The 27,330-nt window shown below is 59.6% G+C and overlaps 1 protein-coding gene across 1 annotated transcript; it reads left to right on the top strand.

Moving 5' to 3' along the window:
- The first annotated feature begins 5,726 nt into the window (after nucleotides 1–5,726).
- GRK2 (G protein-coupled receptor kinase 2) lies at nucleotides 5,727–25,938 on the top strand. The gene is made up of 21 exons (XM_045372203.2): nucleotides 5,727–6,069; nucleotides 16,662–16,738; nucleotides 18,586–18,659; nucleotides 18,804–18,905; nucleotides 19,012–19,086; nucleotides 19,223–19,284; nucleotides 20,125–20,176; nucleotides 20,487–20,578; nucleotides 20,847–20,946; nucleotides 21,035–21,113; nucleotides 21,207–21,337; nucleotides 21,653–21,747; nucleotides 21,817–21,924; nucleotides 22,133–22,199; nucleotides 22,505–22,605; nucleotides 23,084–23,150; nucleotides 23,223–23,318; nucleotides 23,579–23,741; nucleotides 24,219–24,355; nucleotides 24,447–24,560; nucleotides 24,658–25,938. Exons 1-21 carry the CDS (start codon nucleotides 5,957–5,959, stop codon nucleotides 24,820–24,822), a joined length of 2,070 nt encoding a protein of 689 aa, XP_045228138.1. The 5' UTR covers nucleotides 5,727–5,956; the 3' UTR covers nucleotides 24,823–25,938.
- The last annotated feature ends 1,392 nt before the right edge of the window (nucleotides 25,939–27,330 follow it).

Here is a 27,330-nt window from a genome sequence, read left to right as displayed (position 1 = left end):
TTTTGAGATGGAGTCTCACTCTGTCGCCCAGACTGTGATGCAGTGGTGTGATCTCCGCTCACTGTAACCTCTGCCTCCCGGGTTCAAGCGATTCTTCTGCCTCAGCCTCCTGAGTAACTGGGACTACAGGCGACCGCCACCACGCCCAGCTAATTTTTGTATTTTTAGTAGAGATGGGGTTTCGCCATGTTGGCCAGGCTAGTCTCGAACTCCTGACCTCAGGTGATCCGCCCTCCTCGGCCTCCCAAAGTGCTGGGATTACAAGCGTGAGCCACCGCGACCGGCCCCCTTCACACATCTTATCTCAGTTAATCCTCAAAACAATCCAGTGAGGCCACACTGGAACGCCCTTTGTACTGATGAAAAAGACCCTGCTCTGAGAAGTTAGTAACTTGCCTAGGGCACCCAGCCGGGTTCCTAGAAGGTGGCACTGGGATCCTACCCCCAAGTCTTTCCTACCCCACCCCTCGACACATGGCAAGTACCAGCGGCCACAACGTGGGCCCAGTGGGAGCGACGAGACCGTAAGTCGGACACTCAAGCCAGTTGGGAGCGTCAAGGCGCAAAGCGGCCCTGGGAACAGGCTGCTCGGCGGCTCCGGGGCGCATGCGCGCTGGGCAAGGCTCCTGGCAGGCCGGGCGGGGCTCTGGGTTGAGGATGAGGGCGGGGGCGGGGGTTCGGGGACGGGGCCGGGCCCGCCAGCTCGCTGGGGCCCAGTCTAGGCAAAAACTCCGACGCGGAAGAGGACCTTGGATCCGGGGTCAGTGCGGGGACTGTGTGAACTTTCCAGAGAGTTCCAGGAGGAGGCGCTGCTCGTGGGAGGCGGGTCGAGGGGAGCTAGGGGTCTTGAAGCCCTGCCATGGTTGGTGGGCTGGCGCCTGCGGGCTGACAGCCCCCGCCCAAGGTCCCTGCCCTCTGCAGGAAAGAGCGAAGGGCCCGGGCGTCCTGGTGATGTTGGAGCCTCCCAGATAACCAGGGCCCTTTCTCCCTCGGGGCCTTTGCATCTACTGTTCCGCATACCTGAAAAGCTCTTTTCTCTGCCCCCAAAACAACTGCTTCTCTCCCATCCTCTGGCTCTGACAAAAACGCCCTGAGTTTTCCCTGACTTCCCCTGAGGAGGCTCCTGAGTCTTAGAACTTGTCGCGTGCCTCTTAGGGATGTTCCCGCTTTGGATGAGATCAGCTGGGCTCTGCAGTGCCCTGCACATAAGAGAATCCAATACCTGTCAGCGGCTGTTATCACGTATGGTTTGCCCATAAGCTCCCCGCCCGTGGCTTCCCGTGTTGGATCCGCAAGGCCAAGCACAGGTGCCTGGCATATAGTAGGAGCTCAACAAATACTGTCAAATAATCAAGTGAATGAATCAACTCCCAGCATCCCAGCCAGAGCCTTACACTTTCTGGGGACCCGACATCAGAGGAGTGGCTGTCCATGTTGGGGAAGAGAGTCCCCAGATCAATCTGGCACACACCTGCTGAGGTCAAGGGAGCCCCCAACTCGCCCTCCTGCTCTGCAAAGCCCAGGCTGGAGGCAGAGAAAAGAGGTCTCAGCAGGACAAAACTCTCACTCCTGGGCCTTGGCACATGCCACTTCCAAACTGCTCACGCACACAATGTCATGTTCAAGACTTTACCCAACCCTCCCCGACCTTCTCCCGAGTGCCCTCACTTCCTTTTTTTTTTTTTTTTTTGAGACGGAGTCTCGCTCTGTCGCCCGGGCTGGAGTGCAGTGGCCGGATCTCAGCTCACTGCAAGCTCCGCCTTCCAGGTTTACGACATTCTCCTGCCTCAGCCTCCCGAGTAGCTGGGACTACAGGCGCCCGCCATCTCGCCCGGCTAGTTTTTTTGTATTTTTTTTTTAGTACAGACGGGGTTTCACCGTGTTAGCCAGGATGGTCTTGATCTCCTGACCTCGTGATCCACCCCTCTCGGCCTCCCAAAGTGCTGGGATCTCACTTCCTTAAACTATAGCTCTTGTCAGGTTAATTGGAGATATGTGTTTAGGTGTTTTCTTCCCCTACTAGACTAGGCTAACACGGAGTCTTGATTCTTTTTGCAGGCCTTACTTTGTGCTAGGGATGAGGGGTGCAGCAGTGACCAGGACAAACAGGGACGCCAAGGGAGAGACCTCTGAGCAGGAGCTCTTCCGCCCACAAGGTGGCAGCACGAGGAGGAGCCTGCCACTCCGGAAGTGGGGAAGGGCAGTCCAGGCAAGGGAACTGTAAAGCTAAGGCCCCAGAGGTGGAAATGGACTTGGCTTGTTCTAGTGACAGAAGGAAGACCAGAGAGGCTGGAGACTAAGAGGAAGGGGAAGGATGGAAATTGCCGAGTTAGAGAGATGGGCAGGGACCAGTCTGTGCAGATCTTACAGGCCACAGGAAGTGGGGTGGATTTTATCCTAAGTGCAGGGGCAGTCGTTGGGGGTGGGCTTTGATTTAGATCTATAGAAGCTCAACCTGCAGGAGCAGCAGGGCGTGCAGAGAGGAGGCTGGTGCAGGCATGCAGGCAAGAGGTGATTGAGACTCAGGCCAGGGTTTAGCAGGGCACAGTGGAAGGATCGAGGGTGTACTTCAGAGACAGATATGCCAGAGATGCTGTATGACAGCAGGGGTATACATGGGGGTAGGGGCCAGATGAGGGAAGAGAGGAATCGAGGACAGCTCCTAGATTTTGGGAAAATGGAGGATCCATGCTTGAGATGGGGAGGCGGGAGAGGAGCAGGTTGGACAGGGGCTGGGTAGTGGGAGCAAGAGCTCAGTGTGTGGGCCGCGCTAAGTTTGCAACATCTATTAGTCATCCAGTGGCGATGCCAAGTAATGATGTGTCTGTGGGGCTGCCAGCTGGGCGGAGATGGGGCTCCACTCCACTTTGCACTCCTAGCATCCTGGTCAGGAGCAGTCTAGGCACAGGACAAAGGTTTGTAGAGAGAAGAAATGCCTGACACTGACCTGCAAAGGCAATCGACCTTCCCAGGACCAACAGAGGACAGCACCATCCCCAAAACCAGTCTTCCCCAGGCCTGGGGCTCACACCAACCTCTTCTGAACCTGGGGCTTCCTGAAGTCACTTTTTCTGGGCCCAGGAATCAACGAAGGGAGACCAGCCCCCCTCAAAAGACCCCAGCTTCAGGCCTGGCAGGGGGTGTGGATTGGGCTGTGGGTGGGAGGGACTGAGTCTTTAGGTGGGAGTGGGAAGGTAAGGCCACCTCTTGGAACAGAATGGCTGGCATTTCAGAACGCACACACAGACTCTGGTCTGACAAGTTCATCAGGCAGAAGTTTTTAAATAGAGGTTATTCCCGAAAACCCTGGCTGACATGTGGCTGTGCTCACAGTCCAGAAGAGTCAGGACAGGGCAGTGGGGAGAGGAGGTTAGAGGCTTCATGTTGTGGCATCTGGCCTTGTTCCACTCCAAACCCCATGTGCTCCAACAGCTCATTCACTCATTCATTCACTCCTCAAACATTGACGCCTTTGAGTCAGGTCCTGTGGTGGGCACTGGGAGCAAGGGATGAACTAGGAGCACCAGTGACAGTGGGGGACAGTATGTACTCTTTAAATATATATAACAGCATTTCCAACATCACGATGCATTTTCCAATTGATGCAGATATGTAATGAGACTTCACTCCCCACTCTCAAAACTTGCAATGATGCATCTTGCAATGATGCATCTTGCAACTGAAGATGGAAAATAGGGCCTAGAAGGTGGTAAGTGTAGAACTGGAGATGTACATAGTTGGGGTCAGGGAGTCAGGGAAGACTGCCGGGAGGAGGTGAGTCTTAGCGGATAAGTAGGAGTTGGCCAGGGAGAAAGGTACACAGAAGGGCTTCCAGGCCCAGGAAACAGCAGAGGCACAGAAGTGAGAATGGGTGGGTGAGTTGGTGGGGGAGCTCCAGGTGCAGAGGATGGTAGCAAAACAAACGGGAGCATCCAAGGTCCAAGTCCTCCAAGATCTTGACTTGCAGATTAAGGAGTTTGTTCACCTAACCTGCTTTGGGCAGAGTGGGGTGAGTCCTAGAGACCCCTCTAGGTCTCTCACTCTCAGTAGCCCCAGAAGGCCTGGAGAGCTGCTTCTTGGTGCCAAGCAGGCAGTGACTCCATCAGATCTAGACCTGGGAAAGGCATCTCTGGTCAGGGCCTGCATCAGGGCAGTGGCTGGCCATAGGACCCTGAGAAGTAGACAGATTCAAGGAGATTCTCAGGAGGCCAGACAGGAGACTATAGTGACAAATTAGAGAAGGGGAGAAAATGAAGGAGCAGTTAGGGAAAAGAAACCTGGGGCTCACCACTCACTGAGAGGAGAACCTCACTAGCTCTGATATGCTCTGGTTCCAGGTTCTGTTGGGACTGATCCAAGAAGGTAGCCTAGAAGTGCACAGAGATGGGAGCCTTGCTTTGCAAAAGGATCCTGGTTGCTGGCCCACAACATGGTAATGAGATTTGAGCTCTATGTGCCCAGGGCTGGGAGGAGGGTCCTATCACTTCAAAAGCAAAGAGAGGGTCTAGAGAGGGGCATGTTGAGATAGGACTGCTGCCTTGAGACACCTGGCTTTCCTCACTCTGGGTGGGCTCTCGGGTGGGTTTCCCCTACCAGGCAGCACTGAAACCTCTGTGCCATCCCAGGCTGGGAGAGGTTTCACCCTACATGTGGAACCATCCTGAAGGAGCGTCTAGATGGGATGGGGTACACGGAAGGGAGCTGCCAAGAGTGCTGGCCAGGGACCTGGGTCTACGAGCCTGTTAGGGGGTGGGGTTGGGTGCAGGGTACTTGATCCAGAGTGGGCCTGCAGGGGCCAGGATTGGTTCTAGAGTAGGAGGGGTGGGATCGGGGATGGGGGAAGGCTGTAATTGGACTGTAGTTGTCAGATCCCAGGTTCTGGGTGACCTACTAAGGATTCTGGGTCCAATGTGGGTCCCAGGTTAGATGTCCTAGTCCTGAGTCTGTGTCCACAGTTTTGGGTGTTGAGCCTAGGACAGTGGTCTGGAGTTGATAGTCCAATCTAGGTCTAAGCCCTGACCCCAAGTCTAGGATGCAGGGTCATGGTAGTGGCCTAGGGTCAGAGTCAAGGTTGGGGTCAGTAACCAGGATGAGATCGAGGTCATGGTCCAAAATCTGGATCTGGGGAACTGTTAGGGGTCTGGGGTGAGTGTCACAGTCTGGGTATGGCGTTGGAGACCCAGGGCTGTGATCTGAGGTCATGGTTAGAGTCTGAGGTGGTGGGCAAAGGTTTGAGTCTGGGGTCCTGTTTGGAGTCTGGTGTCAGGTCGTGGACTGCGTCAAAGGTCAGGGAGTCTGGGGTTATAGCCAGGGTCTGAGATGAAAGCCCCGGGATGGTGTTCAGAGGTCTGAATCTGTGTCTTGGTGAGCGTCCAGGTTCCTTGTGATCATGTCTGTTGGCAGGACCACGGCCTGACTGGAGAGCCTGGGATTCAGAGATGTGACCCGAGGTTGTGGTCAAGGAATGGGTCTGGGATCGTCTTCCGTGCCGGGTCCCTGTCTTGTTCCAGGCCCGGGTCTCCGTCCAGACCCCAGGTCACCGCCAGGATCTGAGCCCTCTGTCGCAGGTCTCCGCGCGGCCTCCAGGGGGCACCATCGCCCGCCCGGCTCGGCCACTTGCGGGCTCGCTGGCGCTGTGCGCGGCAGGCGGGGCCGGAGGCGGCGGCGGCTCCGGGGCGCGGGCGCGCGGGCGGCGGCGGCGGCGGCGGCGGCGGCGCCCCGACTGCAGTCCCGGCGGGAGCGGAGCGCGAGCCGGGGCCGGGCCCGAGCCGGCGCCATGGGGCGGCGCCGCCTGTGAGCGGCGGCGAGCGGAGCCGCGGGCGCCGAGCGGGGCCAGGCGGGAGGCGTCGGCGCCCCAGGCCGACCGAGCCGCGGCCGGACCGGGCCGAGCGCCGAGCGAGCGGGAGCGGCGGCGGCGGCGGCGGCGGCGGCGGGAGGAGGCAGCGCCGCCGCCAAGATGGCGGACCTGGAGGCGGTGCTGGCCGACGTGAGCTACCTGATGGCCATGGAGAAGAGCAAGGCCACGCCGGCCGCGCGCGCCAGCAAGAAGATCCTGCTGCCCGAGCCCAGGTGAGGAGAAGTCGCCCGCGGCCCCGGCCCGACCCCGCGGGCACCCCGGCCGCGACTCCGAGACCCTGGCCCCACACTCGACCCCGCGACTTGGACCCCCGGGGCCGGCTCTCGCGACCCTCTGTCGGCCCCCGAGCCCGGAGCAGCCCGGCCGTGGCGCCTGCGGGTCCAGACGCTAAGCCCCAGACCCCGGGCGCCTGAGCCCGGAGCGCCCCAACTCCGGAGCTCCTCTGCCCCTTCGGCCCCCGGGCCCGCTCCGGTCCCGCCGGCCGCCCTGCTGCTTCCTTATCGCGTTCCGCCGGCCCCCCGCTCCAGTCGCTGTCAGCCCCTAGCTCCCGCCTTCTCCCACAGGGGCCCGGCGCGCCCCTTCATCCTCCTCCGAGCAGCCCTTGGTCCCTGTGGGGTCCCTTCCCCTCCGCCGGCCACCATTTACCTCGCCTGACGATGTCACCCACCCTTTTGCTGTCCCTGCTCACGGCACCCGCCTTGGGGTTCCCACTACCCCCACCCGTCTCCCCTCCAATCTACACTTGTGTGAGGTGTGGGGGGACAGCCAGTTTTCCGGACTCTTCTCCCACCCTCTGGTGGAGTCGCTATCCTGTAGTTGGGCTTGAGAGTGCTTTCGGGGCGGCGTGGTGAGCAGGACCTAGGGTGCTGCGGACGCCCTCCCCCTCAGACCGCGCTCAGGTGGGGGAAACATCCCGTGCCCTCTCCCCCACATTCCTTCTCGGGCGTGCACTGCATATGGTGCCCGGTGGGTGCTGTTGACCAGGGGCCCTCCCAGCACACTGGCAACAGCTGGACCTTAGCTGCCGCCCCTGTAAGACAACTGACATCACACCTGGTATCAAAGTTTAGACTGTTCAGGATGTAGGTGCAAAAGTACACAGGATGTGGACGATTGCTGCGGTTTGTCCAGCTCTTTATGGCTGATGGAGTATCTCTCCACTGTGTGAGCCTCTCAGCAGCGAATGGGGTGGCCAGGACAGGTGTGGTTTTGTCCCTGTGGAACAGGTGGAGAAACTGAAGCTCCAGAGGTGAGTGGCCTGCCCCAAGTCACACAGGTAGTCTCAGGTGGCACCTGGCCAACAGATCAGGGCTTCAGACTTCCGGTTCTACATTTCATTGGCTGCCCTGGCTTGCGCCAGGGAGCAGATGTGCCCGCCACGGTCCTTTGTGTCGTGTGGCAACTCCTCGTGCATGCCTGAGAGTTAGCCTCCTGGTGCCCCAGCAGGCTGGGAATGGGGCCTGTCCACACTGCCGTGGTCTTATCTTGTGACTGTGGGCAAGTCCCTTCCCTCACTGGGCCTCAGTCTTCTCGTCTGTGAAATGTGGATGGCGTGAAATAAGAGTTGTGACTCTGTGATGTCCCTCAGCCTTTGAAGTGTCTGTCTAAGCCTGGGCTGACGCTGCAGGGGTGCCATGCCCATGGCCCTCACCGGCCCCCTCTGCCATGCCCTGCTCACTGGGTGTTTGGATTGACTGAACGTCAGGCCGGGGAGAGGAAAATTGGTCTGCATTCGGAAAAGGCCGTTAGGGCCTTTTTTTTCTAAGATATTTGCAATCAGATTTCTCAAAACAGGAACCAGACTGACTGTCAGCTGGGGGCTGTCCAGGGAGCAGTGACGGTTAGTGCAGAAATGAGTTCAGAAATGACAAACCCACGAGGGAGGAAATGGGGGAGTCAGCCTCTAGGGCTCAAAACGGCTCTCCTTGGTGGCCGCAGCTTTGAGACCCTCCTGCAGGATGGAGTTCGGCAATGTGTGAGGTGGGACCTTTTCTGGAACTGTCTGCGTTCGTGTACTTTTCCCCCCAGAATGCATTGCTTCTGATGGGGTGCCGCCTTGGCTCTGCAGGTGTCAGAACCCGGAGAAACGAGATGTTCTTCTTTTCCTGTCCCCTTTCCCATCCACAGCAGTGATGGCGATGATAGCAATAATGATAGGAGTTATTACTGACTTACCTGTTTTGACATCTGTCCTCTCAATTCTTCAACCAACCTGTGAAGCTGGCAAGGCCATGCCTTGCATGTAGTAGTTGCCCAAGAAATACCAGGACTGTGTGACGCCCCAGGCAGTCCTGAGCAGAAACAAGGTTGGATAGGATTCTAGGAGGACAGCAGGAGGCGGAGCCAGGCAGCCCAGGTTTTCACATTGGGTCACCATCAGCAGCATGGCCTTCCGCAAATTGCCCACATCTGTGAAATGGACTGGAGGTGCGAGCGCCGAATGTCAGTGTGCTAAGGCCTGGGAAGGGCTATGGGCCACCCCTACATGGGGGTCCAGGCCTGGGGCATTAGGGAGCAAGCCACCCTTTGCATAATGCCTTGCCTTGCACACCCAGTGGGGCAGAGCGCACCCCCTGCCGCCCCGATGGTGATCCTGACCACGTCTCATGTTTGCCCGACACTTTTCCGTTTGCAGAGTGCTTTTTACTCCATTTTGTCCTTTTGACAACTGTGGGAGGCAGGCCCAGCAGATGGGATTCTCCCCTTTAGCAGTTGAAGTCATTGAGGCTCAGGGAGGGGAGGAGTCGTGTTCTCGTCACAGAAGAAAGCTGGAATGGGGCCTCAGGTTTCTGGACCACACAGGCCAGTGCTGTTTCTCTGCTGTGCTTTATCCCCTCCACCCACCCCTGCACACCACTGTTCTCACCCCTGTCCACATTTTGCGGCGTGGGCTGACTGGCACCGCTTGTCTGGGGCCATTGGCTGTCACAGTTCACAAGGCTCAGCCCCCTTCCTGTTGGCTGGGATGGAGAATTGAGCTGCCCTGGCAAAGCTGCTGCCCCGAGGGGCAGCTCCACTCCAGGGTCCCATCAGATGCAGGAGCCTGTCTTCCCCATACCCCCAAGGTCAAGGTCAGAGTCAGGGAGAGGGGCTGTGGCTTGTCCCCGTGACAGGGTGCCTCTGGGAATTGTTCACACCTTGAGGTGGCCCACCTTGGCAGTCCCTCCATGGCTGGTGCCTGGGGATGTGGCTTGGCCGAGAGCTGGGGCTGGCATCACAGCTCTGAGTTCCAATGGCTAGGGAATGGGAGTGGTTAGGCACAGTGCCACATTGAGTTGGTACAGGGGCCTCCCCTTCTGTCACCCTATAGAATCCGAGGAAACAGTCCCTTTCCCCGACCTTCTTCTAGAAGGAGGCAGCGTAAGGCAGCATTGTGTATCTGGAGGATGGGAGACCTGGCTTCTCCCTCTACCACCAGCCCACATGGGACCCAGGCCAGTCCCTTAGCCTGACTGGGCCTGCCTCGGTTTCCACCTTGGTAAATTTAGGGGGCTGCCCCTTCACTCTCAGGGTCTGTGGTCTGGACCTTGCCCTGAAGGAACTGCCGTCTCCCTTTCCCGGCAGCCAGCAGTCTTGTAATTTTCATCATTTGCTTGATATGACCACTGAGGCCTGGTGTAATTAATCTCTGGGCTCCTAGCTGAGGAGCCCTGCCTGGGCGCTCCCAGGAGGTTCCTCTGCCCTCCCCAGTGACAGTGGCAGCCCCAGCAGCAGATTGTCAGAGCCGGGTGCCTCTTGCAGCCTCCCGATTTCTTGGCTGTTTCCTGGTCCCTCCCCACCGAGAGTTTCCTCCTTCCTGCCCCTTTCTGGCTTCCCTGTCTCCCCAGACCCTGCCCCTGTTCCTCCGCTGCCTCGTTCCTGTTAACTCTTTGCAGCCAGAACTTCCTGCCCTTGATTTGTGGGGGAAGGAGTGCAGCGGGAAGCTTTTTCCCTCCCTCCTTCCTCCACTGCTGCGGCACCAGCTGCAACCCTGCTGCTTCCAGCCTTTGTCCCTTACCCAGAACTTTCCACTTCAGTGGCAGCATTCTCCTGACTCCTTTCCCTGAAAACAAGATGAGCTTTCTTGCAGTCTCTCCCTCTGGGCCTTTGAAGCCCCACCGTTCCCCAGGAATGGGTCTCTGGGATGTGTTTCTCATCTGCTTTCCTTTCCAGAGCATGGGTTTCACTTATTTGCCGTTAAGTCACCCGCCTGCCGTTACCTGGATAAATGGATTTGAAGGGAGTGTGAGCAATGCAGATTGGAATCTGTGCAGGGGAATTTGGGCTGTTAACCCAGAATGAGGTGTCCTATTAATGCACAATCAATTCCTAGTAGTAAGTTCCCGGTGACGTCAGGTGCAGGCGTGCTCCGCAGCCAGCATCTCCTCCCCGTGCCTAGGTTGCACCCAGGTGGGCTTGGCAGAGGGGTTGAGTGCTCAGGCTAGTGGGTTTGGGTTGGCTTGGCTGTTGCTTTCAGGATATGCTCTTGCCTCAGAACACATAGCAGGAACCAAAAGCACAGTGTTGCCCTTGAGGACGCACAGCCTCCCTCACACCTGCCCCTTTTTCCCAAGCCCCTTCCCTACTCTCCTTCGGCTCCCCATAGGTCAGTTTCCGCTGCTGGATGGAGCTATATTCACGTTATTTCTACTTTGCTGCAACTGAGATACTAAAAATGAGATGTTTGTCTGCAGCTTTTTTCTAAAACAGTAATATCCCTTCTCTGCTTTGCTGCTTACTGCAAAGGGCCACGTCTATGCTGGCAGAAGTGGGTTTTCTGGTATTAACATGTTGGCAGCTCTGTTCCCAGTTAGGGGCAATTTTCTGACTCTAGAGCCATCTCGTGTTTGTGATGGGGGACAACCCCCTCCTGGGAACCACAGGGCACAGAGTTCTGGAAGTTTGTTCTTGGTGCAGAGTTCTGGAAGTTTGTTCTTGGTGCATTCTAGCGTGATGCAGATTACGGTCTCCATGTCGGCAGTAAATTGCAGGGTGTGGGTGCTCATGTCATATTTGTGAAGAAGCCGTGACATTTGACAAGGCCGCCAGAGTGCCTCTTCCCCAGCATCCCCGCAAGGGAGCTGCTTTGTGGCCGACGCGACGTTCCGGAGCCCGGGCTGTGTGCCGGGCCAGCTGGCTTTTTCTCTCCACTGCTCAGGGCTTGCCTTGGACTGATGGTTTGGGCTGGTCTTTCCTATTTGGTCTGTGGCCCCGTCCTTGAGCTCTGAGGATGTTGTTGGCCCCAGGGAGAGTCATTGAGAAACATTAAGAAGCCCCAGGGGACTTCTTCCTGCTGCTGGCACCTTGGTGTCAGGTTTCCTGGAAATGCCACAGGGAGCACCTCGGCCATAGCCACAAGCCCTGCTGCGCTGGCTGGTGAACGCTTGCTCATCTCCCAGGGGACGGTTCCCAGAGTGGCCGCACCAGACCTGCCAGGCCTGTAGCCTTCGTGCCAGCTCTCACCGTCCTGGCGTGGCAAAGCTTTAGCATCACTGTCGCACGACAGGCACAGGAACCATGGCTCCTGGCTGCCAGCTGCCGGCCAAGGCTGCCTCTCATCCTGGGTTCCAGGGAAGGGGGCTGCCCGCCTCCTGCAGCCCCTGGTCAGGGGCGGGAGGGCCTCCAGGCCAGAGGCTGGGCACATGTCAGGGTCCTCTGAGCCCTGCACCCAGCTCTTTCACAGGGATCAAGGGGAGGATGGAGGGTGCTGTGGTGGGAGGCCATTTCTCAGGCAGCCTTTGGACATTTTCTTTGACACTAACTCACTGTGGGCCTTGGAGCACGTGGCCCAGCCAGCTTCCTCCAGCCTTGGTTTCCTCACCATCAGCAAGAGTGTGTTGGCCTCTGACTTGTCACTCCCTCCCGTCCACACAGCTGCAGCTTCTGACCCCGAGCAGGAGCCACCTGAGAGAGCCCAGGCCACAGAGCATGGCCTGGACTTTGCATTTCTTCTGAACCATGAGGTGCCAGAAGGGACCGGAAGTGCTCCCTCAGCACCCACTCCTTCCCTGTCACCCAGCGCTCAGTGCTGCAGCTGCTCACTTGTCTTCTGCCCCCAGCGTTGGGCTGGGCCTGCTCCAGGAGCAGCGGGAGCTGGTGCGGGCTGCCCTAGCTGCAGGGGTGCCAAGGTGGGACTGACCACTCCTTCCCAAGGCTGAGCAGGCACCAAGCACCTCTGTGCCAAGGAGCCCTTGATGCTTTGGCAGGGCAGGCTGCAGGCTCTACCCACTGGGCCCACAGTAGAGCGATGCAGTGCCTGAAGCTGGTCTGTGAGCAGGGGAGTCCCAACCACCCTGCTCAGCTCAGCCCTGGCCACAGGCCCCATCCACCAAGGCCCCATCCTCCAAGAACACAGCAAATGTGGAACAGAGGGTCGGGCAAGACCGGCCACTGTGTGATCCAGCACGGACTGTCCGTGAGCCGTGGGGCGCTGAGGAACAGGGCTCTGGCGGCTCTCTCCCATGGCCCAGCAGGCAGGGCACGGTGGGCAGCACGGCCAGCCTGGCATCTTAGGAGCCCCCCTTCTGCCGTGTCCGCCCAGGCTTTGCAAATGGCCAGTGTGATGGTGGCGATTCAGCATCTCATTGACATCCTCATTTTACAAGTGGGGAAACTGGACATTTCAACTTTGTGACCAGATGGTAAGGGCCATTTGGAACCCAGGCACCCATCCAGCGGCCAGAGCAAAGATCAAGGCCCTTGCTCAAAAGTGTTGGGATCCTTAGGGTCCTTCCGTCTGGGACTGTTGAGGCCACTTGGTTCTCCTGATGCTCCAGAGTAGATCTTGGGAGCCACGTTCCCCTGGATCTCAGGGTTGCTGACCTGGGTGGGGGCAGGGACACGCTCTGGGCTCACTGCCACTCCAGACTCTGCCAGTATCAGGGAGCGGTGTTGGAGACAAGGTGACCCAACCCAGGAGGCTGCACCGCCCCCATGCCCGCCTGTGCTTGCCACCCTGGCAGGAGCTGCCCCCAGTGGCAAGTTCTTCCAACCTGCCAGTTCCCTTGGCAGCCAGACCCATGGGAATAGACAGGAAACCCTAAAATTGCCACTTTGGGGGCCTTCCATTCAAGGACTGTGCTCAGGCCTGACCTCGTGTTTGGTTTCTTGCTGGGGGGAGGGGGGTTGTTTATTTTATTTAAAAAACATTTTTTTCTTTTTAAGGAAGAAAGTGGAGTGCTGTGGGCTGGGAAGAATGCGGTGGCCATGCCCAGGCGTGGCTGCTGAGGGGAGAGATGGCCTCAGAGCCCCAGGTCCTGCTTCCTGCTGTTCCCAGGCGGGGACCGACAGCAGAGCCCCTGGGAAGGAGAAAGGGCCTACCCGGCAGGTTCCCCTGGCTGTCGCAGGCAGGGAAGCGAGCATGCTTCCCCCTTGGAGATTTTGTATGTCCAGTTGAGAAGTGGCAGTGGCTACTCCCTGGCTTCTAGGTGGCCATTCCCTCTGCCAAGCTGGCACCATTTTTTTTTTTTTTTTTTTTTGAGACAGTCTCTCTGTCACCCAGGCTGGAGTGCAGTGACGCAATCTTGGCTCACTGCAGCCTCCGTCTCCAGGGTTCAGGTGATTCCTCTGCCTCAGCCTCCTGAGTAGCTGGGACTACAGGCGCACACCACCACGCCTGGCTAATTTTTGTATTTTTAGTAGAGATAGGGTTTCACCATGTTGGTCAGACTGGTCTTGAACTCTTGACCTCATGATTCACCTGCCTCGGCCTCCCAAAGTGCTGGGATTACAGGCATGAGCTACTGCCCCCTGCCAAGCTGGCACCATTTTTGCAGGCTCCTAGGAAGCAAGTCTGGGGCTCAGTGGGGCTTACTGCTGAAGCCCCGTGGCCCCCATTCCCAGGACCATGCCCAGCTCCTGGTGGGTGACCCCTACAGGCTAGAATTGCTTTGCCTGTCATCTGCATCTGCCTGTCGCTGCCTTCCGCTTGACCAGCACCTGATCATACTCATTTGACCCTCCACTGCCCCAGAAGACAGGCATTTCGGAAGACTGGCATTTTGTGTGGTTTTTTTTTTTTTTTTTTGCTTTTTTTCATCCTCTTCTGTGGACCAGAATGTCCCAGAACTCAAAAATCTGGTGCAGAACCAGAGTCCCGCCTTCCCGGCCCACCTCCCAGGTGAGATGCAGGCCCCTGGCCTTGGGATTTTCTCCACGCTCTGGTCTCCCAGTGCGTAACCTGTGCCTCAAGGGCCGCCCAGGGCCCAGGCCTCCTGTCTGCAAGTGCTGAGTGCAGGGACTGTGTCTTTCTCAGTTAAAGAGATTTTTATGAAGCCCCTGCTGTGTGTGAAACACCACAGTCTCCGTCCACCGTTTCCTGTGTCCCTGGGAGTCCCACGTGCAGGGAAAGATGTCCTTGACAGTGGCTGGTGGACATGAGCTGGCATGTGTCCTGAAGCGGTGGGTGTGCTGGCCTGGACGGGGGGCCCATCCTCGGAACTCCTGCCAGTTCTCAGAGAGCATCCTGACTCCCCGGTGGTGGGGCATTGACCCTTTTCCCATCCAGGCAGGGTCTGTTCTGAAGGAGTCATAGGATGCGAACTCAGGGTCACTTAGGCCCATCCTTGTCTTCAGTGCCCTGCTTCCTGTTGGAGACAACTTTGGAAGAGGCCACAGCCCCTCCCAGCCTCTGAGGGTGGGGAGCAGGCGAGGGGGTCACGGCCTTGGGACTGTGCTCATGGCAACCCTGCTGTGCACGTGCTATCGTGCTATCTTGCTCGGCCTTTCCTGAGGAAGGCTCGAACCAAGTGAGATCAGGGGCCGAGGCCCGGGAGTCCACTGCAGCCCTTCCCAGAAGGACAGTGCCCAGCGGAAACGGATAGGGGCCCCCCTCTCGAGCCTGAGGCCAGTGGCCAGGCAGGGTCCACAGGCCAGGTCAGTGCTGCCTGGAGCTGCTCTCCGCAGACAGCTCTTCTGGCTGGAGCCACTGTTCTTCCAGACCCTCGGGCCCAAAGCCTGGAAGCCCTCATGGGGCTGGACTCATAACCCTTCTCCTGGTCCCCGACAGCCTGAGCCTTCTCCCACCCACCCTCTTCCCCTTCTTCCTGCCCAAGTGTTGCCTCTGCCTGGGCTTCCTCCCCGTAGCGCCTCCAGTGGAGTTGGGCTGCTGCTGCCCTGGACCGAGCCTCCTGAGTCCTGCTCTCCCACCCACTCCTTGGCTCTGAAGCCCCCCAGTTTGCAAGGCCCTGCCCTCCCCCTTGCCATGGCCTTTGTGTGCCCTCTCCCCTGCCCTGTTGGCCTCTTGCTTATCCCTGGACATACTGTCCCCTGCCTGTTCCCATGTCTACCGACCTCCCTGGCTTCGCCACCTGCCGAGATCCTGCTTGCACTCCAGGAACCCAGGGGAGTTCCGCCTTCTGCACAGAGCCTCCCCAGACCCAGAGGCCTCCTCCCCTTCCCAAGGCTTCTGCACACGATGTCTGGTATCACAGGCTCAGAACCATGCCCTGGGCAGGGCTGCTTGGAGCAGGGGGTGGCTTTGGCATGATGTACACAGTGCCTCAGGGGTAGATGTGCAGCAGGTCTTCGTGACCACAGCCTGGGTGGCCAGTCCGACCAGCCCTGGACTGGGCTCCTAGGGGCAGGCAGGGCTGGGGTGCAGAGAGGCAGGGGCTGTGCCAAGCACAGAGAATCTGGACTTGCAGATCCAAATCTCCACCAGCTGCAGTCTTTTCCCAGGAGGCCTGCTGGCGGCCCCATAGATCCTGCAGGGCCATGTGAGCATGACATGGGCTCAGGTTGTTGGCCCTACAGTCCCCCAGCCCCGCACATGCCCTCAGTATGGCAGCTACACGTTACCCTAGGAGCCCAGACTACTGAGGACCAGATGCAGGCCTCAGCTGGCCATCGGGACAGACTGGCAGGGCTGGGCTGGAGATGGACCAGGAGAGGGCAGGAGGGGATAGTAAGGTGGTATTTGAGGCCAGGAGTGTAGCCTGTTGTGGCTCTCCCAGACAGCACTCATTGTGGGGGTGAGATAAACAGGGTGGGGGGTGTCAGGTTGGGTTTTGGGGGTCACAGTGGCCAGTCCCTCCCCTACGGCCATACCAAGCAACCCAGGGCAGGGGTCACATTTTATATCCAAGTACTAGGGACACACGACCAAGACATGGCCTTTTCTTACCATTTAAAACATTGAGATGCAGTTCATACAAAATTCATCATTTTATTATACAATTTAGTGTTTTTTAGTATATTCACCATGTTGTGCAACCCTTACCCCAAAAAGAAACCGCATCCCCACCGGCAGTCACTCCTCTCCCTCTCTCCAGTCCCCAGCAGCCGCAGATCTGCATTCTGTGTCCGTGGGTTTGTTCATGTGAGTGGACTCCCACAGTATGTGGCAACCCTTTGTGACTGGCTTCGTTCAGCCTCATGTTTTCAAGGCTTATCCGCGTTGTGGCCCCTGTCAGTGCCTCATTCCTTTTTACCGCCGAGCCATGTGCCCCTGTGTGGAGATGCCACATGTGTGTCTTTTCATCTGCTCACAAACCAGGTTTGCCTTTTGTGACTTGGCCAAGTGCCCAAAGCCAGCCGGTTGCAGCACTGGGACCAAACCCCACAGGCAGTGGGCCTCTAAGCAGGGGGCCACCTGCCGGCCACCCTGGCCTTTGGGACACAACCTGGCGGGGGCAGTGCAGGGAAAGGCTTCCTGGAAGCCGTCTGGTTTGACCTGTGGCTGGGGTGAGTGAGTATGCCCGACATGGTGGCCTCCTTCCTGGAGGGAGTGGCGACACCACCAGCAGTGCCCTCCGCTCACAGTTCTGGGCCTGCAGCCCCGACAGGCTCTGGGAGCTTCTGCTTACTGCACTCCCCTGTCCTACAGCATCCGCAGTGTCATGCAGAAGTACCTGGAGGACCGAGGCGAGGTGACCTTTGAGAAGATCTTTTCCCAGAAGCTGGGTGAGTATGGCAGTGGCTCTGCCAGCCACCAGGCTTCACTTCTTGCCCCTACCCCAGTCAGCCCAGCCGTGCTCCCCACTCTCTGGAGATTTGGCCTCCCATCTACTCAGGGTGGAGCAGCCAGCGAGACCCCAGGGTTTGCTCCAAGTCTCTGTGACCCTGTGTGTCTCCTAGCCCCTGCCCATCGGCCCAGGGAGCCCCGTGGTGGGGGTGGGGGCCCAGAGTCTTCCAGGGCCGCCAGGGAAGTTCCTCCTTTGGGGTTTTTGTTTTTGAGAGTTGCAGCTTCCCCTTGGCGCGGCCGCAGCTGCTCTGGGCCGTTGGTAGAACTGACAGGAAGAGGCGGGGCCCTTCCTGTGGCGCCTGCCGAGCTGTGGTTGGCCCCGCCCCACCCCATGGGCCCTCTTTGTAAGCAACCTGCCTGGCGCTGGCCCTCCATTCCTCCTCCAGCTGGTGTCTGATGCCTGCTGTCAGAAGTTTCATGCGACCCACCCTGTGGACCTGGCCTGGAGGGCAGGCTTGGGGCAGGTCTCGGGAAACAGGCTCCAGCCCCACATGGCTCTGATTTGGCCTTCCTGAGAATAGGAGCTCAGCTCTGGACAGGGGGCATCCTGGCCTGATGGGATCAGGCACTGGACGTCAGCCTGGGGGAGTCGGTGTGTCAGGAAGCACAAAGTTTGGGTCCCAGGCCTGTGCCATGTGCCCTCGGGCAAGTTGCTTCACCTCTCTGAGTCTGCTGGTGTCCTCACCTGGGAGATGGGACTCATGAGTCCCACTGCACAGGCCTGTCACAGTCAGATGAGAGCACTGTGCCCACTGTGAAGCCTGGTCCCCATTCCTCAAAAGCCCTGCACTAAAGGCCAGGCAGTGAGGACTGAAGTGATGGCCACAGCTCTGACCCAGGTGCCCATGCGGTGTCCCCGAAGGCATGGGAGGCTGCCAGCTTGAGCCGGCTCACCCGTGTCAGACTGGAGGCCTGAGAAGGGCCTCTGTCCCCGGGTAGTGCTCGGGGGCCAGGTCCCTGGGCCCAGGCCCAGGCCCCTTACTCAGGCATGAGGGCACTCTATCTGGGGTCCTCTGAGAGCCCCTCCCACAGCCCACCTTGCCTTTCCAGTTCCCTGTGGCCCATACCCCTTCCATGCCCCCTGCCCTGAGGCCCCAGCCCCCAACCTCTTTCCCAGGGACTTGCCACTTGGTAGAGTAGTCCTGAGTTCCGCTTGAGCCTCTGCCACAGGCAGTGTGTCTGACCAGCTCCTTGAGCCCTAGTTTCTCCAACTGGACCCATCCTTCCTGCCTGTTTCTCAGGCCACTGTGCAGATAAGCCAGACAATGCAGTGGGGCAGGGTCCAGAGGAGTGGTGTGGCCTCTCAGAGCCCCCTGCTAACCTCCCCCCCATGCTGCAGGCTGAACTGGCCCTGGTGGCCACAGCATCCCAGGGCCCCCAGACTGGATCGCGTTGCACCTGCACAGCCCGCCCCGGTGCGGGGTATCGGCCTCACAGAGCAGGCACAGGGTCCTGGGCTGCAGTGAGTGGGGGCCCAGGTGCCAAGCCAGGGCTCCCTGATGCCAGAGCTAACACCTCTCTTCTGCCTCACCCATCGCCGTCCAGCTGCCACCTGGGGAAACAGATTTCAGGAAGAGGGTAGAAACATAGGGGCCCTGACCCAGAATCCAGGTGTCTTCAAGTTGGCAGCAGCCTTAGTGGCTGCCTGGCCCACCCCTTGCCTGGGGCCGAGACCACCTTTGCCATCTCCATAGCCAGTTCTGCCCAGGGAGCTCAACTCACACCATCTGCAATGATGGGAAGGCCTCGGAGGCATGGCTCTGTGACCTTACACTGTTGCCTTCAGGGTACCTGCTCTTCCGAGACTTCTGCCTGAACCACCTGGAGGAGGCCAGGCCCTTGGTGGAGTTCTACGAGGAGGTGAGGCCCAGAGGCCCGGGCCCTGCTCTGCCCGGAGAAAGGGAAGGAGGTTGGGGCAGCTTTGTGGAATCCACAAGCCACCTGGTGTGGGCACCCCCATTCCCTGCTGGGCTATAGATGACCTGCAGGAATCCTGTCCTCCAGATCAAGAAGTATGAGAAGCTGGAGACAGAGGAGGAGCGTGTGGCGCGCAGCCGGGAGATCTTCGACTCATACATCATGAAGGAGCTGCTGGCCTGCTCGCACGTGAGTGTCCTCGGCTGGCCCTGTGTGCTGGCCCAGAGTCACCTGCAGATTGGGAGGGGAAAAGAGGACCCTGCAGAGAATTCATGGCCACCTCTGTCTTCCCCAGCCCTTCTCCAAGAGTGCCACTGAGCATGTCCAAGGCCACCTGGGGAAGAAGCAGGTGCCTCCAGATCTCTTCCAGGTGTGTGCCTCCCGATCCCTGCCCAGGCGAAGTCACCTTGGACAGCCCCGGGTCAACGAGCCTGGTCAGCTAGGGGTGGGGCCTGGGCAGCCATGGTCTCGGGGCTCAGTCACCAACTTCCAGCTTCCTCCCTTAGCCATACATTGAAGAGATTTGTCAGAACCTCCGTGGGGACGTGTTCCAGAAATTCATCGAGAGGTGAGAGCGGGGCAGTGTAGGAGAGGAATGGGGAGGGAGAAGCCGCTCTCAAAAGGGTGTGGCTGGTGTGGAGGGCAGAAGCCAGCCTTCATTAGGCCCTGAGCAGGCAGGTGGCTGGCCCATCAGTGGCCCCCTTGCAAGGACTCCTGAGAGGTCAGACAGGCTGCAGGTCATCTTCTCCCACGCTGCCATCCTCAGCACCAGGCAGCTCAAAGCCCATCCCAGGCAGTCTCCTAGCTCCAGGGAGCTCCAGGGACCTAGGAGAGCCGCGCCACCTGTGCCTCTTTCCCATGGGCTGTATAGCACCTTGCTGGCCCACCCGGGCTGAGAAGCATCAGGGTCGTGGTAGGGGTGGGCCCGGGAGAGCACATAGCCCCCGTGACCCTCACAGCCAGAGTTGGTGCGGTGGGTGGGAATTGTAGGCAGATTTCAGCTAGCTTTAGGGAGCAGCTTTTTTAGGGTCACTGCTGCCCAGCCATGGAGTGAGCTCTGTGTCACTGAAGGTATGCAAGCAGGGATGGGAGATGCACTTGTCAAGGATATGGTAGCAGAAGGTCTGGGTTAAACTGGAAGACCTCGTCTCTGTGTGGATCTGATTCCAGCAGGAAGCCACAGCCAGGTGGCCGAGGGCCGAGCTGGGTACCCAAGCAGCCCTGGCTGGCACTGTGGGTGGGCAGGCCCTCAACATATCATTCCTGGAAGAGGACATTAAAGCTCGTGATGTTTCCACATCTACCCTCACGGGACCCCAGGGAGTGGCTGCTGGGTGGGGCAGGCTCACAACAGCATCATCCTTCCCACATTCTGAGTGGCCCCTGAGCCCAGATTCTTCTCTTCCAGTGATAAGTTCACACGGTTTTGCCAGTGGAAGAATGTGGAGCTCAACATCCACGTGAGTGGGCCTGGGTGGGGCATGGAAAGCTGTGCACCCTGCTGCTCCTCTCCGGGGAGCTGGGCCTGAGGCTTGGCTGGGAGTGGGGAGGTCAGGGGGTATCTGTCCTTTAGCCCCCAGGGCCGTGGCTGCGGGGGTCAGGGCCGGGATCCTGGCATGGGGAGGCTGGAGCAGGTAAGTGTGTGGCGAGGATGGCCAGGACATGGGTATGGGGACCCTGGCATGGGGCCAGCCCCTGCTGCCCAGGTGCCTCTGCCCCAGGACTGGGCCAAGGCAGCCTGTGGTGACCGCAGCTGTCACTGCCCCTCAGCTGACCATGAATGACTTCAGCGTGCATCGCATCATCGGGCGCGGGGGCTTCGGCGAGGTCTATGGGTGCCGGAAGGCCGACACAGGCAAGATGTGAGCACCCTGCTCGGCGTGGGGGAATGTCTGGGGGAGCCGGGCTCCTGGGGGCCCTGATGGGCTGGGTTCTTCACAGGGCTACCTGCTGCCCCATGCACTCCTGTCTTGCCATGCTGTTACCCCTGCAGGCTCCTCTGGCCCCAGCCCTCCCTGTCTCTTATTTGTGTCACAGGCTGGTCCTGGGTCTAGTCTTTCCCTCAAGCGCCCTCAGAGGCAGCCCTGGGCCCCTGCTCCCAGGTGTTGATTGCCGACCTCTGCTCTGCAGGTACGCCATGAAGTGCCTGGACAAAAAGCGCATCAAGATGAAGCAGGGGGAGACCCTGGCCCTGAACGAGCGCATCATGCTCTCACTCGTCAGCACCGGGGTGAGTGGGGTGGGCTGGGCTGCCGCTGAGGCTCTGGAACCCCGGGCACCCCTGCTGACTGCCCCTCCCCTCATTTCTCCCCTCCCAGGACTGCCCATTCATCGTCTGCATGTCGTACGCGTTCCACACACCAGACAAGCTCAGCTTCATCCTGGACCTCATGAATGGTGAGTGCTGGCCCTGCCCCAGGGTGGTCTGGGCCCAGGCACGGCAGGCTGGGGCAAGATGCTGAATGCTGCCTGTGGGGCTGCCTCCCTCAGGTGGGGACCTGCACTACCACCTGTCCCAGCACGGGGTCTTCTCAGAGGCTGACATGCGCTTCTATGCGGCCGAGATCATCCTGGGCCTGGAGCACATGCACAACCGCTTCGTGGTCTACCGGGACCTGAAGGTGAGCGCCTTGCTGTCCCTAGGCTGGGCCTCCGTAGCTGTCCTCTCCTTCCTCTCAGCATCCCGGCCACCAGGCCCAGAGGAGTGAGGCTCCTGGGACATGGCCACCCCTTGTCTTCCCATCTCCGCCCCTGCCCTTCCCACCGAGCTACTCTCTGGGTCCAGGTTGTGGCTGGGGACAAGAGAGAGGACCCCACCTTTGCCCTTTCCTTGGGGAGCCATCGTCCTCTCCAGTGAAGCAGTGCCCCAGCTGGCATCTTGCCTGGCCGGGCCCCATCCTGAGTGCCCTGGGCAGCTCACTGGGCTTCCTCCACAGCCGGCCAACATCCTTCTGGACGAGCATGGCCACGTGCGGATCTCAGACCTGGGCCTGGCCTGCGACTTCTCCAAGAAGAAGCCCCATGCCAGCGTGTGAGTGCCCCCCACCCTCTCCCCCCCAACCCCTCACCACTCCCGCTCATGGCCCCCTTGCTCCCACAGGGGCACCCACGGGTACATGGCTCCGGAGGTCTTGCAGAAGGGCGTAGCCTATGACAGCAGTGCCGACTGGTTCTCTCTGGGGTGCATGCTCTTCAAGTTGCTGCGGGGGTGAGTGGCCCGTCCCAGGTGGGCAGGTGGGTCGGGGCTAAGAGAAGTTCCTCCCCAATCCAGGTGGGATGCCAGAGGAGGGGAGCCCATAGCTGCCTTGGTGTTAAGGGTGGCACCGTCCCTGACTTTGGTCACAGCTCATTCATGCTGCCTGCCTCCCTTTCCCCATTCCTGTCCTTTGACGTTGTTTTTGGCCTCTCTTGCCCAGGCATAGCCCCTTCCGGCAGCATAAGACCAAAGACAAGCATGAGATCGACCGCATGACGCTGACGATGGTGGGTGCGGGTCTCAGCGCAGGGCTGCGGAGGGGGTGGGTGGGGGAGCTCCTGTGAGTGCCAGGGCATGACTCTTGCTTCCCACCAGCCAGCAGAGATCTCGGCCACTGACCCCTACTCTGGCCTCCGAGGCAGACCTCCTGCCCCTAGGCTCTTGTCCTCCCCTTGCTGTTGGAGCACCTGACTGATGGAAGCTGCGCCCCATCTGTCCCTCTGCCGGGGGCTTGGACCCCTCTCTCCCCTGAGCTGGGATGGGGTCGAGGGCTCTTCCTAAGCCCCTGCTAATGTCCCACTCCTCTCTAAAGGCTGTGGAGCTGCCCGACTCCTTCTCCCCTGAACTCCGCTCCCTGCTAGAGGGGCTGCTGCAGAGAGACGTCAACCGGAGACTGGGCTGCCTGGGCCGAGGGTGAGTGCCCTGGCGCCTTGGGCATGCTGCCGGCTGTGCCCCCATGAGGACAAGGGCTGTGTCCCGTCACCTGGAACCCCCTCCAAGGTCGCAGCCTCCTTGGAGGAGCTCACAAGTTGGGGCATGGCCAGCCCTGTCCAATGTTCTCAGGGTGGAGGGGCTGCCCTGGGGGTTGGAGCTGCTGGAACCAGCTGGTAACTGGCTTCCAGAGGGGCCCTTGTCACAGACAATGATAATAGCAGCTTTTTATGTTTATTGAACATTTATTAAGCACTGGGCATAGGGTTGCAAAATTTACCAATGTTAAAACCCACAACCCTATGATGTAGGAACTTCTGTTCTCCCATTTGAGAGATGAGGAAACAGCTCAAGCTTAAGGAACTTGCCCAAGTTCACAGAGCCAGAAAGTGGCTCAACCAGGAGTTAAGCCCAGGGCTCAGGGTGGGGCTGAGCCCAGATGACTGGCCTCTCCCCGCAGGGCTCAGGAGGTGAAAGAGAGCCCCTTTTTCCGCTCCCTGGACTGGCAGATGGTCTTCTTGCAGAAGGTAACAGTCTGCGGCAGGGACTGGGGGTGCTCTGCAGTCCCACCCCCGAGCTAATGCCCTGTTCTGCTGCAGTACCCTCCCCCGCTGATCCCCCCACGAGGGGAGGTGAACGCGGCTGACGCCTTCGACATTGGCTCCTTTGATGAGGAGGACACAAAAGGAATCAAGGTACTGGGCCTTGCCTGGCCTCTTGTACCTGGGCTCTGATCCTGGCCTGGGGGAGGATCCCTGTCCCTTCTTATCACCCGTGAGACCCTGTGCCAGCCCTGCCAGCTTGTAGGCCTCAGCTCCTCCTCAGCCAACTTCCCTGGGGGTGGCAGTTGCACTGACCATCCCTACCCAGGGCCCTGGGTCTGGGCAGCCTGTGGCTGATGGTATTCCGGCATCTCTGTCCATTCATGTGCCCCTGCCCCATCCACCTGGTAAAGTTACTGGACAGTGATCAGGAGCTCTACCGCAACTTCCCCCTCACCATCTCGGAGCGGTGGCAGCAGGAGGTGGCCGAGACTGTCTTCGACACCATCAACGCTGAGACAGACCGGCTGGAGGCTCGCAAGAAAGCCAAGAACAAGCAGCTGGGCCATGAGGAAGGTGAGGGTCGCCGGCTGCTGCGGCACCAGGCCCCTGCCTGCTTAGAAGTGAGCAGCTGGCTCGGGTTTAAGGAACTCGCCCTGGATCACAGCCAGAAAGTGGCGGCTCTGGGATTGAAACTCAGGCTGGGGCCGGGCGTGGTGGCTCACGCCTGTAATCCCAGCACTTTGGGAGGCCAAGGAGCGCAGATCACTTGAGGTCAGGAGTTTGAGACCAGCTTGGCCAACATGGTGAAACCCTGTCTCTACCAAAAAATACCAAAAAAAATTAGCCGGGCATGGTGGCACGCGCCTGTACTCCCAGCTACCCGGGAGGCTGAGGCGGGAGGATCGCTTGAACCTGGGAGGTGGAGGTTGCAGTGAGCCAAGATTTTGCCACAGCCCTCCAGCCTGGGCAACAGAGTGGAGACCCTGTCTGAAAACAACAAAAAAGAAACCCAGGTGGGGCCGGCTGAGTCTCCTCTGTCTCTCACCTCAGACTACGCCCTGGGCAAGGACTGCATCATGCACGGCTACATGTCCAAGATGGGCAACCCCTTCCTGACCCAGTGGCAGCGGCGGTACTTCTACCTGTTCCCCAACCGCCTGGAGTGGCGGGGCGAGGGCGAGGCCCCGGTAAGGAGCCCGTGCGGGGGTCTGGGAGCTGGGCTTCCAGGTGGCCGGCCGGCCCGGCTCTTACCCGCACCACCCATCCCTGGCCCTGCAGCAGAGCCTGCTGACCATGGAGGAGATCCAGTCCGTGGAGGAGACGCAGATCAAGGAGCGCAAGTGCCTGCTCCTCAAGATCCGCGGTGGGAAACAGTTCGTTTTGCAGTGCGACGTGAGTGGGGGCTGGGCTGGGGGTGGGAGGGCCGAGGGGCCAGGTCAGGCAGGCTGGGGAGAGCCCCAGCTAACAGAGCTGGGCTTGGCATGTGTAGAGCGACCCTGAACTGGTGCAGTGGAAGAAGGAGCTGCGTGACGCCTACCGCGAGGCCCAGCAGCTGGTGCAGCGGGTGCCCAAGATGAAGAACAAGCCGCGCTCGCCCGTGGTGGAGCTGAGCAAGGTGCCGCTGGTCCAGCGCGGCAGTGCCAACGGCCTCTGACCCGCCCGCCCGCCTTTTATAAACCTCTAATTTATTTTGTCGAATTTTTATTATTTGTTTTCCCGCCAAGCGGAAAAGGTTTTATTTTGTAATTATTGTGATTTCCTGTGGCCCCAGCCTGGCCCAGCTTCCCCGGGAGGGGCCTGCTTGCCTCACCTCCTGCTGCACCAACCCAGCCGCTGCCCGGCACCCACCGTCCTGACCCCAGGGGCTGCCCACTCCCAGTGTCTTCCTGTGGGGGAAGAGCACAGCCCTCTCGCCCCTTCCCTGAGGGATGATGCCACACCAAGCTGTGCCACCCTGGGCTCTGTGGGCTGCACTCTGTGCCCACGGGCACTGCTGAGTGGCCCAGCCTCCCTCACTGGGGTGGGCGCAGCACAGGGATCCGACTGAATTTTCCCACTGCACCCCTCCTGCTGCAGAGGGGCAGGCCCTGCACTGTCCTGCCCCACAGCGTTGGTGAGAGGAGGGGCCTGTTGTCTCCCTGGTCCCCAAGGCCTCCCACAGTGACTCGGGCTCCTGTGCCCTTATTCAGGAAAAGCCTTGGTGTCACTGGCTGCCTCCACTCCCACTTCCCTGACACTGCAGGGCTCGGCTGAGAGGGTGGCATTGGCGGCAGGTGCTGCTACCCTCCCTTCTGTCCCCTCTTGCCCCAACCCCCAGCACCTGGGCTCAGGGACCACAGCAAGGCTACTGTGGGTTGGGCCATACTGGCCTCGCCTGGCCTGAGGTCTCCCCGATGCTGGGGCGGGTGCGACCCCTTCTGCCCAGGACGGGGCCGGCCAGGTGGGCGGGCAGCACATCAAGGAGGCTGGCTGGGGCCTGTCAGTGTGCCCCCCACCCCGGCCCATCAGTGTACCCTTGCCCAGGCTGGCCAACCCCACAGCCCACATCCTGTCAGTGCCGCCACCTTGGGGCGCCGCCTCGCCCACCGCATGCCCCCTCGTGCCAGTCACGCTGCCTGTGTGGTGTCGCGCCTTCTCCCCCCCGGGGCTGGGTTGGCGCACCCTCCCCTCCCGTCTACTCATTCCCCGGGGCGTTTCTTTGCCGATTTTTGAATGTGATTTTAAAGAGTGAAAAATGAGACTATGCGTTTTTATAAAAAATGGTGCCTGATTCGGCTGTCTCAGACTCTTTGTACCTGGTGACTGCTTTTCAGCCTCTGCTGGGCTGGGCCTGAGCGGGAGGGTCTCGGTGGTACCAGGTCTCCTCCACCACCACGGCTTCCAAGGTGGCCTGCTGGGGCCCAGGCCATCTTCCAGGTGGGGTGAGGCAGTGAGTCCCACTCCCCCTGCTGCCCTTCCCAGCTGGCAGTCCTCCCGCCTAGTGGCTGTCCAGTGCCCATTCCTCACCTTTTCTCAGGGAGGAGAGAGCAGCTTCTGCCACTTACCAGGTAAGTAGGAGGAGGTGCCAGCAGTGTTACATCTGGTGCAGTGTCTGGGCTGACTGCGACCTTCTCAGGCCCACAGAACACCCCTGCACAGCAGGCTCCAAGCTGACGCCCCTCCCCAGAAACAGTCACAAGGCATGTCTGCTCTCTAGATCGCGCCGCAGGCCCTTGGCCATCTCTGGCTTCAGCCTCCTCTCTGTTCTCACTGCACAGCCCTAGTAGGGGTCCCTGAGGCCTGAGGGGAACCCCAGCACTAGGCCTCTCCTGTACCCAGAGGCTTCTGGTCAACTTCCCTTTCCTCACGTCCCTGGCCTGCGGGCCCCCGGGGTGACTACACAGATGGGTGGTGTTGCCCACTCCACACAGGGCTTTGCTGGGCATGGGTGGGGCCCATGGCCAAAGCACAGCATGCCAGGCAAAGAAGGGAGGCAGGCAGCTGGGCAGGGTACTCTGGGCTGAATACAAAAGAGTCAGGGGCAGTGGCTTTTGAGCCAGGCCTCCAGCATTGGTGTGGGAAGGAAGGAGGACATTTCTGAGGCAGGGAAGAGCCAGGCACTCATGAGTGGCCCAGGCTGGCCGGAGGACTATGGGAAGGAGCCATGCCTGGAGGCCCTGAATGCCTGGCTTAACCTATTCCAGAGCCAGGTGTGTGCTTGGGGACTGTAGAATGAAGATACAAACGACATGGAGTCCAGACCGGCCGTGCTCAGGGAGCCCTTGAAGGCGCTGAACAGGGCTGAGGGTAGTGAGAGCTGGCTCTAAAGTGACTGCTTGGTTACTGAGTGCAGGATGTGGGGAGGGAGGCGAAGGACAGGAGGCAGGGAGACAAACCGCTGCAGTGGGAGAGGAGGAGATGAAAAGAGGGCAAATGGGAAGAATGTGGTCCAGCAGAAACAGGCTGGACTTGGGGCTGAGCGAGGCAGGAGTCTGGGAAAGGGTAGGTGTGGTTGGGTTGGCTTCAGACACACTGATGGGATAGCATGGGACCCCTGGGCACAGAGATGTCCTGGAGTAAGCTGAAATGTGGACTTGGGGATGGCATCAGGGTGACAATGGGAATGGACAGGCTCTTCCAGGGACGTGGGGTCAGGGAGAGAGAAAAGGCCGTGGAAGAGGGT

This window comes from Macaca fascicularis, chromosome 14 (genome assembly GCF_037993035.2).
Source record: "Macaca fascicularis isolate 582-1 chromosome 14, T2T-MFA8v1.1".
NCBI lineage: Eukaryota > Metazoa > Chordata > Mammalia > Primates > Cercopithecidae > Macaca > Macaca fascicularis.
The sequence above is the reverse complement of the archived record's forward strand: the minus strand, read 5'-3'. Positions and strand labels throughout refer to the sequence as shown.

Bases quoted from the DNA above. Each gene is read 5' to 3' on its own strand.
- GRK2 (XM_045372203.2), top strand. From the start codon at position 5,957: ATGGCGGACCTGGAGGCGGTGCTGGCCGACGTGAGCTACCTGATGGCC. The intron at 20,177-20,486 runs GTGAGTGGGCCT...ACTGCCCCTCAG, and splicing joins ATGTGGAGCTCAACATCCAC to CTGACCATGAATGACTTCAG. The intron at 21,748-21,816 runs GTGAGTGCCCCC...TTGCTCCCACAG, and splicing joins AAGAAGCCCCATGCCAGCGT to GGGCACCCACGGGTACATGG.